The sequence below is a fragment of the Bos grunniens genome, chromosome 16, assembly GCF_055505025.1.
Source record: "Bos grunniens cultivar Pamir isolate PY7600 chromosome 16, Bosgru_T2T1.0, whole genome shotgun sequence".
NCBI lineage: Eukaryota > Metazoa > Chordata > Mammalia > Artiodactyla > Bovidae > Bos > Bos grunniens.
The window spans coordinates 76,361,613-76,376,966 of NC_141180.1; the positions used below are offsets into that span (position 1 = coordinate 76,361,613).

The 15,354-nt window shown below is 37.9% G+C and overlaps 1 protein-coding gene across 6 annotated transcripts in view; it reads left to right on the forward strand.

Annotated features, from left to right (window-relative positions):
* Nucleotides 1-1,231: 1,231 nt before the first annotated feature.
* Nucleotides 1,232-15,354, forward strand: part of LOC147357043 (complement factor H) — a 109,825-nt gene continuing 95,702 nt past the window's right edge. For all 6 annotated transcript variants that reach the window (XR_015143761.1, XM_086345582.1, XM_086345583.1 and 3 more), the window contains exon 1: nt 1,232-1,390. Coding sequence is in view for 5 of the 6 variants with exons in the window: in XM_086345582.1 (XP_086201708.1) it covers nt 1,333-1,390 (58 nt within the window). In the remaining variant the exon portion in view is untranslated. The remainder of the gene's footprint in view (nt 1,391-15,354) is intronic.

The window sequence follows — 15,354 nt, forward strand, 5'->3', positions numbered from 1 at the left end:
AAAGAAAAACACCAATACAGTATACTAACACATACATATGGAATTTAGAAAGATGGTAATAATAACCCTGTATACGAGATAGCAAAAGAGACACTGATGTATAGAACAGTCTTTTGGACTCTGTGGGAGAGGGAGAGGGTGGGAAGATTTGGGAGAATGGCATTGAAACATGTATAATATCATATATGAAATGAGTCGCCAGTCCAGGTTCGATGCACGATACTGGATGCTTGGGGCTGGTGCACTGGGACGACCCAGAGGGATGATATGGGCAGGGAGGAGGGAGGAGGGTTCAGGATGGGGAACACATGTATACCTGAGGCCGATTCATTTTGATATATGGCAAAACCAATACAATATTGTAAAGTTAAAAAATAAAATTAAATTAAATTAAAAACAAACAAACAAACAAACAAATAAAAAAACAGGCAAATTTGTCCCGTGTGCACAGAAATCAGGAAAGGGTACAGTGGGGCAGGATTGAGGGTTGACTAAAGTGTTGAATGGGAGGATGGGGTGGAGGGAGTTAGTGGGGTGCTGGGGTTTTCCTGAGAAGCTGTTTTTCACCTGGTGCTTTTAGCATGTGTTTCTTCACTTTCTCTATATTCAGCAAACCATTTGCTTAAGTTTTTTTATGTATATTATATTTCAGTACAAAGTTTAAAAAATTCAGCATTTCAATTTCTTGAATTTTGAATTATTAAACTCTTTTGTACCTAAAGAGAGTGAGCCTGTTGCTTTACACACATTTATAACAAATCCTTAAAAGATTAATTTCTTGAACTGCAGGAAAAGCAGGCCTCCAAATCAGCCAGCACTTGCATTCTTGGCAGAGTCTATTCCTGTTGTCTGGGTCTTGATTGTGAAAGCATTGCCTAAACTCGAGTTCTGTAAATGAATTTGAAAGAGCTTCTATTTATTTATTTTTTAATCTCCTGAGGTTACAGATGGTAGATCTGAATAGGTCTGATTAATCCGAGGGTTTATGAAATACAGAGAGTATTACCAGTTATGCACATTCCAAGAACCTGAACATTTCCAGAGAACTGCCTGGGTTTATAAAAACAAATCAAGGGCAGGTCACGGCATTCACTTTCAGTGGGAGTGCAGGTTCAGACTCTGGCATTGCTGGGACTCCTGTCTGAGATTTTTCTTTTGCTTTGCAAAGTTTCTGATGGGCGGGGCATCTAGCAATCCCTTTAATTCCCAAGCTGTGTTTCGACTTCCTTTTGGAGCAAGTGGTTTCCTGCACTTTTCACAGTTTTTACAGAGGAGAACCTGACACAGTGGTGAGCACTGTCAATGCTAGATGTGCCCTGAAGGGTCTCCAAAATGAGATTTCCAGCAAAAATCGTGTGGCTTGTGTTGTGGACCGTTTGTGTCGCAGAAGGTAAGAGTTTTGCTTTTTATTTTTTTCCTGTATTGCAAAACATTTGCTAACATCCTTTTTACGGCAGTAAGAAAAACTTGGTCTAGAAGATGTGATTTCATTACTGTTCTGTGGCCTCCTGTGTGAGACACTTTTGACATTGTGAATAATGTCAAAAAATATAAGCAGCTTATTTGAATGGCATATCTGAATATTCATCATAATTTTATTTAATATAAAATTTTAGAAAATGTTTTAATAGTTATTTTAAAAAACTGTAACATGTCGTAATTGCAATTATCATAGAATGCACCTTATCTTTTTTTTTTTGCTTAGAATTTTCACCTTATGTGAAAGTATTAAGAAGTATGTGAACATATACAGAACAAGAAAATAAATTAGAAAATAAAAGCCTTCATATTACAATGATTGGACTTATTTCAGATACAGGTGTTAAATCTTTCTAAAGAAAAATTTACTTATCATTTACAATTGATACTGTGATGGCCTTAAAAGTCTTAGAGTCAAACACCACTTGCATCATTAGAATGAAAATATATAAATCTGAAAAAAAAATTGCATATGCAACCTTCGTAAAAGTTGCTCAATAGGGTTTTTTTCCCCTCAAAAGTTGTATATAAAATATTCTAGAAGAATAGCCTTTAGGAGTAATACATCTGCATGGAGGGTTTTTTTCTTTATATCAATAAGAAAATTTCTGGATAATTAAACTCTATTACTTTTTCCTCATAGATGAAAAAATTTCTTTGTGGAGGAAATTTGGTTTTCTAGTTCATTTTAGGTAACCAATTATGGGATAGATATATGACTGACATTTTTTAAAGTTATCATTCATGAATTCCCAGCATTTTTCACTAAGTCAACAAATTTTGATCAAATGCTTATTTCAAGTCAACCTCTAGGCAATGAGGAATATTAGCATATAAGCAAAACCCCTATTCTTGAGTATGGTTCAATCTAGAAAATAAAGGCAGTTTTTTTTTTTTTTTAAGTTATATCCTTTAGTAATTTTTTCAGATTTTCTCAAATGTGTTTAAGACTTTTTAAAAGATAAAGTCTTTTCTTGTTATACATGCTAATATGTGATTGCTTGATTTTTAGCTTATAAACCTTATATTTAGCCACTTTTTAAACTAGGTGTACAATCATTTCCCCATCCATAAAAATATTGCAATAATAACTAATATTACAACAAAATATACAAAGAGATGATTACATTGGCAAAGAGTTCTGGAACAATGTAATGTTATCAATACCAAGCATCTTTTTCTTTACACAAGTATTTCTGTCTTTTCTTTAATAAGATTACTTTTAGTGCTTCCCGATTGACATCCTGTTTGCTGAGGTTTTCTGTCTACGGCATTTGTCAAGCTAGGGAAGATTTGTTTTGTTTCTAGCTCATGTTTAAAGCTAAGGATTGATGCTAAATTTAATTAAACTGTTTCAGTGATAACAAAGTGGAACTTGAATTATTATTAACATTGTTTGCTACAAAGAATAAATGATAAAAACTAAGTAGCAGTGATTTAAATTCCTTGCTCTCTAATTTATTTCAGCCTACTCATTTCATTTGTATTTTATGTTTCATCGAAGTATGTTTGAATGGACATCAGTTTCCACTAATGAACTGAGCATTAGCATTACAATTAGCAATACCCATTACAGTGAGAATGGCTATCAACCTGGTCACATTCTAGATAAAGTACAGCTTTAGTATTTAAAGTAATGTTTAGATTAGCCTCATGGTTTTCACAAAAAACACCCCCAATGCACAAGTTAGTAGAGAAAAATTACATGAGTTTTCAGTGGATATGGGGACTTCCCTCATAGCTCAGTTGGTAAAGAATCTGCCTACAATGCAGGAGACCCCAGTTCAATTCCTAGGTCAGGAAGATCCCCTGGAGAAGGGATAGGCTACCCACTCCAATATTCTGGTCTGGATAAATCCATGGGGTCACAAAGAGTCGGACATGACTGAGTGAGTTTCACTTTTTCAATGGGTAAAGAATTGCTCTTTTACTGCTTGTTCACCAAATATTTCTGAAACTGTTAGTTCAAATGTCAATCAATTTCATCAGTTTAACATACCTAACAGAAATTTTATTAAAGAGTGGCCTTAGTCATTTAAAAATATACACATATACCTCAACATCTGCCTCTTTCTTTGTCTCCTGTGTAGAAATAACTACAGAATACAAATTGAGAGGTTGAGAAATACTGAATTGAATACTGAATGCTAAGTTGAGACATTGCGAAAAGACAGTTGTGTCTGCCATCACAACGGGCTTCACTCAACTAGATATAGCATTTCAGCATTTCCTACATGGTCTTTGTCTTGTTGGGTGTGAACATTCCTTAACAATACTAATCACTACTAAAAAGGAATAGTAACCAACAGGAAGAATTTATAAGCTCAACTCTCCATTAGTTTTTCCGTTATACTGGAGACCAAGTAGTACCTTTTAAATGCAGTAGGTTATCTGCATTTTCATCCTTAGTTGAACAAGAACATGAATTGCTTCAGGGGGAATTATCCCAGGCTACTAAGAATCTGGTCAGATTTACAGAGTTTAGAATGACAGTTCCTCAGTTATAAGACATTGTTTCTGCCTTCTGGAATATCTTGTGACCAATTTTTCAAGAAGACCTTTTAAGATCCAAAAAGTGTATATGCTTTGAAATTAACCATGGCCCCCAAATTCCAGGATGATTAAAGTAAATAAATCAAAACATAGCTGAAGCATGTCCAAGGCATGATGGCTATGTTGCTTGGCAAGACATGTATTTTCTAATTCTGGAGGTTAAAAGGGTAAAAACATCCTTTCAGGACCTGAAATATGTTACATATCAGAGAGATTCTATTCCAACACAGAGAGGAGAACTTATTTGTTTAATATATTTTACTGTTTCAAGTACAAGGTGGTTTTGAATCAGAGTTAAATCTAATGTAAAAAATTTGATACTGTGATCATAAAAATTAATTATAAATTCATAAAAATACTTTTTAATGCAAAAATATCTGACATAAGAATTAATTATAAATTAATAATAATTGTTCTTTTACAAGGATAGATGTGAATGTCACATATAGTTATCTAATCTATAAAACTAAACTCTGTGTTTCAATTCTAGTGTGATAAGTAAGAATCCATCCTCTCCAGAAAAATCGCACATTTTCAGATCTAGTAGTGTGAGCGTTTACCTAAATGGTGTGACTTAAAGTAGAGCAATAGAAAAGTTTTCTTCAATATCTTCTGTTCTCTTAAAATGTATATATTAATAATACCATAAATTCAACCAGTCTGAAATTTATGTGGAAGGCCATATGTGAGTAAGAGTTGGGGTAGTTAAATTTAGTCATCATGATTTACTGTGAATTACATGTTGATAAGTTTTCTGCAACAGTTTTAGTGGGCAAAGGGTAGCAACAAATGAAGGTAAGAACAGAATAAGCAATTTGGAAGATGAAGTGTTTCCAGGAAGGAAGATCTGATGGAGGAAGTGCTCTCTGGGTGCTTTGACAAAGGGTGGAACAAAGCCCCCAGGGCGGCCAGGAGAGGGAAAGCATTGCTGATTTTAAGTTTAGGTCCAGCCTGGGAATGCGCATTCTACTCTTTTGCCTGCATGTAATTTTAAACTAGGGGCTTCCCAAGTGGCGCTAGTTGTAAAGAACCCGCTTGCCATTGCAGGAGACAAGAAATGCGCATTAAATCCCTCGGTTGGAAAGATCCCCTGGAGGAGGGCACAGCAACCCACTCCAGTATTCTTGCCTGGAGAATTCCATTGACAGAAGAGTCTGGAGGTCTATAGCCAATAGGGTCACACAGAGTTGGACACAACTGAACTGACTTAGCATGCAATTTTAAACTAAAACTAAATTATTTAAGTATTGCTAAAATTATTCTTAGCTCGAAGTATGTTTTCAAATACAAGTGGAAGCACAGATAAGGAGGCATTCTTTATCTGGGGGCCTTTATGGCTAGGGCTTGGGCCTCAGTCTGAGTTGACCCATTTTTATTCCCTCAGTCTGTGACAGTCCTTCGCTTTTGGCCATGTTTCCTTCTTCTCAGCTCACCTCCTCCCCCTTCTCACCCCACACACCATCCCCCACCTGCCTGCCCTGAGATTCTGCCAAGCAACCTGTCCTGTGGTCACTTAACTAATGTGCACTTTACCCATTTCTTAACATCTTGAACCAGTCTCAGGACATAGTGCTTAAAAGGGACATGATGTCACTGAAAAAATAGTGTTGCATTTTAGCTTAAGACTAAAAGGAAACATTATAAAAATGGTTCAGAGAAAGTAAAGTAATGGAACAGGAAAAAAAATCCCCAAAATAATACAAGTAAAAAGATTTGACAGAGTACTTTTATTTATTTTGACATTTTGACTGAGAGAGCCAAGTTTCCCCTAAACCTTGTTAACCAGAAATTTAATAGATAGAAAAGTGATTATAGAAATGTTCCTTCAAAGGTTTTCTGAAGTTTTCTGAACTAAATTAAAGTGATTCTGAACTTCAAAAAGTATAAAATAAATTCAAATATAGGACCCATAAACAAAATGTAGAATGGAATTTTACAGATGCTAAATTTTTTGGGTTCATGCAACAGAGCACTAAAGATTTGCACCCTTGTCTTATCTTTTACTTTTGCTCCCATCTACGATGCCTTTTCTCCAGGTTATCCATTCAGTTCAGTGCAGTTCAGTTGCGTCCGACTCTTTGTGACCCCATGGACTGCAGCACACCAGGCTTCCCTGTCCATCACCAACTCAGCATGATCTTGCTGAAACTCTTGCCCATCGAGTCAGTGATGCCATCCAACCATCTCTACTCTGTCATTCCCTTCTCCTCCTGCCTTCAGTCTTTCCCAGCATCAGAGTCTTTGCCAATGAGTCAGTTCTTCACATCAGGTGGCCAAGGTATTGGAGCTTCAGCTACAACATCAGTCCTTCCAATGAATATTCAGGATTGATTTCCTTTAGGATTGACTGGTTTGACCTTGCTGTCCAAGGGACTCTCAAGAGTCTTCTCCAATACTGCAATTCAAAAGCATTAATTCTTCAGCACTCAACTTTCTTTATGGTTCAACTCTCACATCCATACATGACTACTGGAAAAACCATAGCTTTGACTAGATGGATCTTTGTTGGCAAAGTAATGTCTATGCTTTTTAATAGGCTGTCTAGGTTTGTCTTAGCTTTTCGTTCAAGGAGCAAGTGTCTTTTAATTTCATGGCTGCAGTCACCATCTGCAGTGATTTTGAAGCCCAAGAATGCATGTTGATGTATGGCAAAACCAATACAATATTGTAAAGTAAAAAAAAAAATATATATATATAATTAAAAATAAAATAATAAAAACTAAAAAAAATTGCAAAACAGTAAAAAAAAAAATAGAAAGAAAGAAAATAAAGTCTGTCATTTTTTCCATTTCCCCCCCCATCTATTTCCCATAAAGTGATGGAATCAGATGCCATGATCTTCAGTTTTTGAATGTTGAGTTTGAAGCCAGCTTTTTAACTCTCCTCTTTCACTTTCATCAAGAGGCTCTTTAATTCCTCTTCACTTTCTGCCTTAATGGTGGTGATAGCTGCATATCTGAGGTTATTGATATTTCTTCCTGAAATATGGATTCCAGCTTGTGCTTCATCCAGTCTGACATTTTACAGGTTATCCATATTCTACAGATAAAATGGAAAGTCTCTGGGATGGCTTTGCATTCATTCATTCATTCTTTTGTTCATTCAATAATTTTTTTTTTTTTGAGTGATTGCTAAATACCAGGCACTATGACACTAAACACTTTCCAAGCACCTCCTATTTGGGAGGAAAAAAAGCAATGATTATTATATATCACTAATATGTTTATTTTATCATATATTTTGATGGAGATAAATGAAAACACTATAGGATCACTTAGGGAAGGCAAGATACTCAGACCGGAATGAAAGGATGGAGTAGGGTGAGGTTGAGGAATTGGTTTGTAAGAAGTGCAATGAAGAGAGGGAAATATATCAGAGTTGTGATGACATCATGAGTAGGTTCTGACAGTTGAATGGGAGTTAACCAGGTGAGGGTTGACAAGGAGGATATTGATTTTAAGAAGATTCAAATGTGTACTCAAAGGACTAAAAGTAGCCCTGTAAAGCCAGAGGAATCCAATCACTTTCCATATTTCTAATTCTTTAATCAATTGAACTTGTCCAAATAATATGGGTAAAATTGAGTATCATGTGTGCTGTTTTTCTCCCCTTTCTTTTTTCATATGTATCCCCACGATTGTTGTGATACTCCTTATTCTCTGGGAAGTTACATTTTGACAGGAGGACACATGAAATTCTAGTAAACATAAACATAACTCTGAATCATGAATTACGTTGTGAAGAAAACGAAGCAGGGGCTGAGGGAACATGACACAGAAGGGGTAGTGGGGTGTCCAGTGGGTCTTGGAGCCTAGAGATAAGTGGATCCCTTGGAGGGAGCAACACAGGAATAGAGCCTGAAAGATGAGACAGCTAGTCACTAAGTGCCTGAGGTTAAAGAGACTGAGGAGTGAAACAACATGTGCAAAAGGCCTAAGGGGAAAAAATTCATTTGAGATGTTCAACTAAATCTAAACAATCAAACTACGGTGGCTTTGGCACTGTGAATAAACGATGGAGGTGATAAGATGAAATCAGAGAATGACAAGAGCCAAATACAGATTCTAAAGCCAAGAGCAGGAGACATACAAGGATAAGGAGAAGTCAGGGGAATTTTAATCCCAGAGGCGACATGACCAGATTTGCAAAAATCACTTGTGGCTCTGATGCTAATGTGAGAGGGGAGCTTGGGGACTAGTTAGCAGGTTGAGTTATCATCAAGCTGACAGATGATGCTAATCAGAACTAACATTTTAGAGATAGCAGTGGAAAGATGAAAAAACAGTGTGGTTGATGGTAATATCTTTTTCTCATGGAGACAAGAGATGCCATTTAAAGTTCTTGGATGTGTCTGTTTTTTCAGTTAGCATAATGTCTTAAAGATTTAGCCATGTTGTTGCATGTATCAAAGTCTCCTTCGTTTATAAGGCTGAGTAATATTCCATTATATATCTGCTATATCCATTTGTCTATTGATGGACACTGGGATGTTTCCATTGTTTGGCTCTTGTGCTCCTTTGAGTATTGGTATGCAGGTATCTCTTCGGGTCCCTGCTTTCATTTCTTTTGGTTCCATACCTAGGACTTGAGTTGCACACTTTGTGTGCTAATAATTCAGTTGTGTCCAGCTGTTTGTGACCCAATGGACTGTAGCCCTCTAGGCTCCTCTGTCCATGGGATTTTCCATGCCATGCCCTTATTCAGAAGATCTTCTTGACCGAGGAATCGAACTCATGCCGCTTACATCTCCTGTATTGGCTCCCTGCATTGGGTTCTTCACACTAGCGCCACCTGGGAATTGCTGAATCATATGTTAACACTGTTTAACTTTTTGGGGAACTGCTAAACTGTTTTCCACAACGGCTGTACCATAGTGGTTAAGTATAAATTATAAAATTTATTCTTTCAGAGTCCTGAACTCATTCAAGTAAATGATTCATCTACTAAAAGAAAAAAAAAAAGTTCATGGAAAAAGCACCAGAGGCTTTAGTATCATGTGAAGTATAATCAGTATGAGAACTCTTTTTATAGTAAATATGTCTACATAGAGTAAATATTGTGAGAAGCTAGTAGGAAGATTTTATGAAAATGATGTATTCTTGTCTTTCATGGCTGGTTGTTCCAAGCAAGTAACAGGGAGATAAATATACTTTATGTAACTGCGTTGCTTTAATAAAAATCATTTAAATTGAATAATGGATAAGAAAATTTTACTTTTTCCTTGCATGAGCATAAGGAAAGGATAGAAACTAAATTCGTCAGAATGGTAGTATATTAGTGAAAATTGGTGCTCCACTCGTGATGCTGCCATCTACATTTGGAATTCGGCAGATTAATTTTTCCGGTCACCTAAATGCCATGAAGTGGATCTGAATTTAGAAAGTGGAATTATCCTGTACTTAAACACAAAATTTCCATGTTATTAAAAAAAAGATCTTTAATTTGAAAAGGCGAAACCAAAAGCTCGGGCTTCTTGGGGAGAGGGAGGGGGCGCTGGTAGGTAGAGGTACAGGCAGTTTGTATTGTTTTATGGTGGGGTGTTTGCACCATCTAGTGGAGAGAAAGTATGTTTACTTAAATTTTAGAAAACGAAACTAATGTGGACTCACAAAAGTTCCCTAACAGATGTGCCACACATTTGCAAAAACGTCAAGGAAAAACTAGCGCACTTGAAAGCCCACATAAGTGTTATATATTACGGAAAAATGAATTTCCATGTGAACTTTCTGTTCCATGAAATGTAGAAAGTTTTCAAAATGGGATCCAGCTCAGTAGATTATTTTTTCCCCTTGTCTTTATGAAAAGAAATTCTAGAATAGAATGTTAGACCATTATTATAAAACCAACTAAGAAACGAAGTTTAGCAATGAAAATAATATCAACAAATAAATATGGTGAGAAGCATTTTTGACTTTGCCATTTTTAAGTAATGTGTTGAGCATATACTAATGAAATCATCCTAATATTGAGAGTGCTGCTGCTGCTGCTGCTGCTAAGTCGCTTCAGTCGTGACCGACTCTGTGCGACCCCAGAGACGGCAGCCCACTAGGTTCCCCCGTCCCTGGGATTCTCCAGGCAAGAACACTGGAGTGGGTTGCCATTTCCTTCTCCAATGCATGAAAGTGAAAAGTGAAAGTGAAGTCACTCAGGTTGTCTACTTGAAAGTTACATAGTCTTGTCCGACTCCTAGCGACCCCATGGACTGCAGTCTACCAGGCTCCTCCATTCAAGGGATTTTCCATGCAAAAGTACTGGAGTGGGGTGCCATTGCCTTCTCCGAAAATCGAGAGTAGTTATATCTAAATTAAGTAAAAAGAAGTTTTGAAAAGATTATCAATTATAATAAGTAGACATTAGCTTCATTATTAATTGTATCTATTCCTCTCTTTATATGTCATATTGTTAATGAATTACTTTTTTCAGAAAATAAGAATCATATGGTATAGGCAGATTCTATTACATAATACCTTTATTGTGAAGTATATGAGTGAATAAAATATGTGTGCTGTATTAAAAATAATTCTAACTGCCCATGGAAACAAATAGAGCTTTCTGAGCGTCCCCAACATACCCTTGGGTTTCTTTTGGATTAATACCCTTTCCTTTCTTCCAGAAGAAAACGTTATTTTAATATTTATGGTAATTATATTTTTGCTCTTCCTTCCTAGTTTTTAAAGGTTTATGTACACATCCCTCTTATATATGCTTGTTCTTGAATATTATGTAGATGAAATAATTTTGTAACACTTGATGTCTTCTTACTTCATGTGATTGCTATCATTTGTTTCTGTACCATTTTGTGGCATTGGTGTGATATTGAAATGCAGAAATATACACAAATTTCAATCCATTCAATAGTTGACAGACGTTGAAGTTATTTCCATTTTTAATTATGAAAAAACACATACGACTATAAAATATTACCATACATGAAAATCTAGTTTAGTGTATTCCTAGGAATAAAATAGCTCTTCAGTTCAGTTCAGTCTCTCAATCATGTCCGACTCTCTGCGACCCCATGGGCTGCAGCACACCAGGCTTCCCTGTCCATTACCAACTCATGGAGATGACTCAAACTCATGTCCATCGAGTCAATGATGCCATCCAACTATCTCATCCTCTGTCATCCCCTTATCCTCCTTCCTTTGATCTTTCCCAGCATCAGATCAGATCAGATCAGATCAGTCCCTCAGTCGTGTCCAACTCTTTGTGACCCCATGAATCGCAGCACGCCAGGCCTCCCTGTCCATCACCAATGCCCGGAGTTCACTCAGACTCACGTCCATCGAGTCAGTGATGACATTCAGCCATCTCATCCTCTGCTGTCCCCTTCTCCTCTTGCCCCCAAATCCCTCCCAGCATCAGAGTCTTTTCCAATGAGTCAACTCTTCGCATGAGGTGGCCAAAGTACTGGAGTTTCAGCTTTAGCATCATTCCTTCCAAAGAAATCCCAGGGCTGATCTCCTTCAGAATGGACTGGTTGGATCTCCTTGCAGTCCAAGGGACTCTCAAGAGTCTTCTCCAACACCACAGTTCAAAAGCATCAATTCTTCAGCGCTCAGCCTTCTTCACAGTCCAACTCTCACATCTGTACATGACCACAGGAAAAACCATAGCCTTGACTAGACAAACCTTTGTTGGCAAAGTTATGTCTCTGCTTTTGAATATGTTATCTAGGTTGGTCATAACTTTCCTTCCAAGGGGTAAGCGTCTTTTAATTTCATGGCTGCAGTCACCATCTGTAGTGATTTTGGAGCCCAGAAAAATAAAGTCTGACACTGTTTCCACTGCTTCCCTATCTATTTCCCATGAAGTGATGGGACCGGATGCCATGAACTTAGTTTTCTGAATGTTGAGCTTTAAGCCAACTTTTTCACTCTCCACTTTCACCTTCATCAAGAGGCTTTTTAGTTCCTCTTCACTTTCTGCCATAAGGGTGGTGTCATCTGCATATCAGAGGTTGCATCAGGGTCTTTCAAACGAGTCAGTTCTTCGCATCAGGTGGCCAAAATATTGGAGCTTCAGCATCAGTCCTTCCAATGAATCAGGACTGATTGCCTTCAGGATGGACTGGTTGGATCTCCTTGCAGTCCAAGGGACTCTCAAGAGTCTTTCCAACACCACAGTTCAAAAGCATCAATTCTTCAGTGCTCAGCTTTCTTTATAGTCCAACTCTCAGATCCACACATGACTATTGGAAAACCATAGTTTTGACTAGACAGAACTTTATTGGCAAAGTAATGTCTCTGCTTTTTAATATGCTATCTAGGTTGGTCATTACTTTCCTTCCAAGGAGCAAGTGTCTTAATTTCATGGCTGCAGTCACCATCTGCAGTGATTTTGGAGCTCCCCAAAATAAAAGTCTGCCACTGTTTCCACTGTTTCCCCATCTATTTGCCATGAGGTGATGGGACTGGATGCCATGATCTTAGTTTTCTGAATGGTGAGTTTTAAGCCAACTTTTTCACTCTCCTCTTTCACTTTCATCAAGAGGCTCTTTAATTCTTCTTCACTTTCTGCCATAAGGGTGGTGTCATCTGTATATCTGAGGTTATTGATGTTTCTCCCAGTAATCTTGATTCCAGCTGTGCTTCCTCCAGCCCAGTGTTTCTCATGATGTACGCTGCATGTAAGTTAAATAAGTAGAGTGATAATATACAGCCTTGACGTACTCTTTTTTCTGTTTGGAACCAGTCTGCTGTTCCATGTCCAGTTCTAACTGTTGCTTCCTGACCTGCATACAGATTTCTCAAGAGGCAGGTCAGGTGGTCTGGCATTCCCATTTGTTGAAGAATTTTCCACAGTTTGTTGTGATCCACACAGTCAAAGGCTTTTTGGCATAGTCAATAAAGCAGAAGTAGATGTTTTTCTGGAACTCTCTTGCTTTTTTGATGATCCAGCGGATGTTAGCCATTTGATCTCTGGTTCCTCTGCCTTTTCTAAATCCAGCTTGAACATCTGGAAGTTCATGGTTCATGTACTGTTGAACTCTAGCTTGTTGAATTTTGAGCATTATTCTACTAGCATGTGAGCTGAGTCCAATTGTGCAGTAGTTTGAACATTGCCTTTCTTTGGGATTGGCATGAAAACTGACCTTTTCAGGTCCTGTGGCCACTGCTGAGTTTTTCCAAATTTGCTCGCAGACTGAGTGCAGCACTTTCACTGCACCATCTTTCAGGATTTGAAATAGCTCAACTGGAATTCCATCACCTCCACTAGCTTTCTTCATAGTGATGCTTCCTAAGGCCCACTTGACTTTACATTGCAAGATGTTTGGATCTAGGTGAGTGATCAAATCATCATGGTTATCTGGGTTGTGAAAATTTTTTTTGTATAGTTCTTTGGTGTATTCTTGCCACCTCTTCTCAATATCTTCTGCTTCTGTTAGGTCCATACCATTTCTGTCCTTTATTGTGCTCACCTTTGCATGAAATGTTCCCTTGGTATCTCTGATTTTCTTGAAGAGATAGCTAGTCTTTCTCATTCTATTGTTTTCCTCTGTTTCTTTTCACTGATCACTGAGAAAGTCTTTCTTATCTCTCCTTGCTATTCTTTAGAACTCTGCATTCAAATGGGTATATGTTTCCTTTTCTCCCTTACTTTTGGCTTCTCTTCCTCTCAAAGCTATTTGTAAGGCCTCCTCAGACAGCCATTTTGCTTTTTTGCATTTCTTTTTCTTGGGGGTGGTCTTGATCCTTGCCTCCTGTACAAAGTCACCAACCTCTGTCCATAGTTCTTCAGGCACTCTGTCATATATAATCCCTTAAATCTATTTCTCACTTCCACTGTATAATTGTAAGGGATTTGATTTAGGTCATACCTGAATGGTCTCATGGTTTTTCCCTACTTTCTTCAATTTAAGTCTGAATTTGACAATAAGCAGTTCATGATTTGAGCCACAGTCAATCCCAGTCTTGTTTTTGCTGAGTGTATAGAGCTTCTCCATCTTTGGCTGCAAAGAATATAATCAATCTGATTTAGGTGTTGACCATCTGGTGATGTCCATGTGTAGAGTCTTCTCTTGTATTGTTGGAAGAGGGTGTTTGCTATGACCAGTGCATTCTCTTGGAAAAACTCTATTAGCCTTTTCCCTGCTTCATTCTGTATTCCAAGGACAAATTTGCCTGTTACTCCAGGTGTTTCTTGACCTGGTACTTTTGCATTCCAGTCCCCTATAATGAAAAGGACATCTTTTTTGGGTGTTACTTCTAGAAGGTCTTGTAGGTCTTCATTGAACCATTCAACTTCAGCCTCTTCAGCATTACTGGTCAGGGCATAGACTTGTATTACTGTGATATTGTATGGTTTGCCTTGGAAACGATCAGAGATCAGTCTGTTATTTTTGAGATTGCATCCAAGTACTGCATTTCAGAGTCTTTTATGAATTGCTATTTCCTTCTCTATGGGATCTTCCCAGATCAGGGATCAAACCCACATTTCCTGCATTAGCAGGCAGATCAGAGAAGGCAATGGCAACCCACTCCAATACTCTTGCCTGGCAAATCCCATGGACGGAGGGGCCTGGTGGGCTGCAGTCCATGGGGACGCTAGGAGTTGAACATGACTGAGCGACTTCACTTTATTTTTTTCACTTTCATGCATTGGAGAAGGAAATGGCAAGCCACTCCAGTGTTCTTGCCTGGAGAATCCCAGGGACAGGGGAGCCTAGTGGGCTGCCGTCTATGGGGTCTCACAGAGCCGGACACGATTGAAGCGACTTAGCAGCAGCAGCAGCAGGCAGATTCTTTACCTTGGAAACACCAGGGAAGCCTGCACTGTGGGTAAGCAGGTCTAAACTTCATAGGGCTGGCTGTCAGAAAGGGCGGAGCACAGGTAAGGAAGCTGAGTCTGCAGTACAGTTTCTTCTCTCTTTTGGATCAGGTTCAGTGCTGCTTTAAAAGCCATTCAAGTGATTTAATCAGGCTCACACCAGTTATCCAGGATAATCAGCTTGTTTAAAATTAAGTGTTTAGGATTATATCTAAACATGTAGCTTCTCAGCAGTACCTAGATTAGTGTTGGTTTAACTAACTGAGGATGGATGCCCAGTCACGCTGACTCCTCATCAAAGCTATCACAGCTGATTCATATCTCTTCATTCCTCTGGACATTGTTATCTTTCAAGTTATATCCTTCATTTTCTGTTCTCTTCTGTCAGTTAACACATGGTTGTCCTGTATTTTATGTATATGTATGTGTGTATGAGTATATATGTATTTTAAATTATATAAGACTACAGTTTTATTGTTTCACAGTTGGTATTCTCTTAGACTTATTTGTTTAGGTACTGTTTTTGTTTTTCTTTCATTACAAACCTTATAC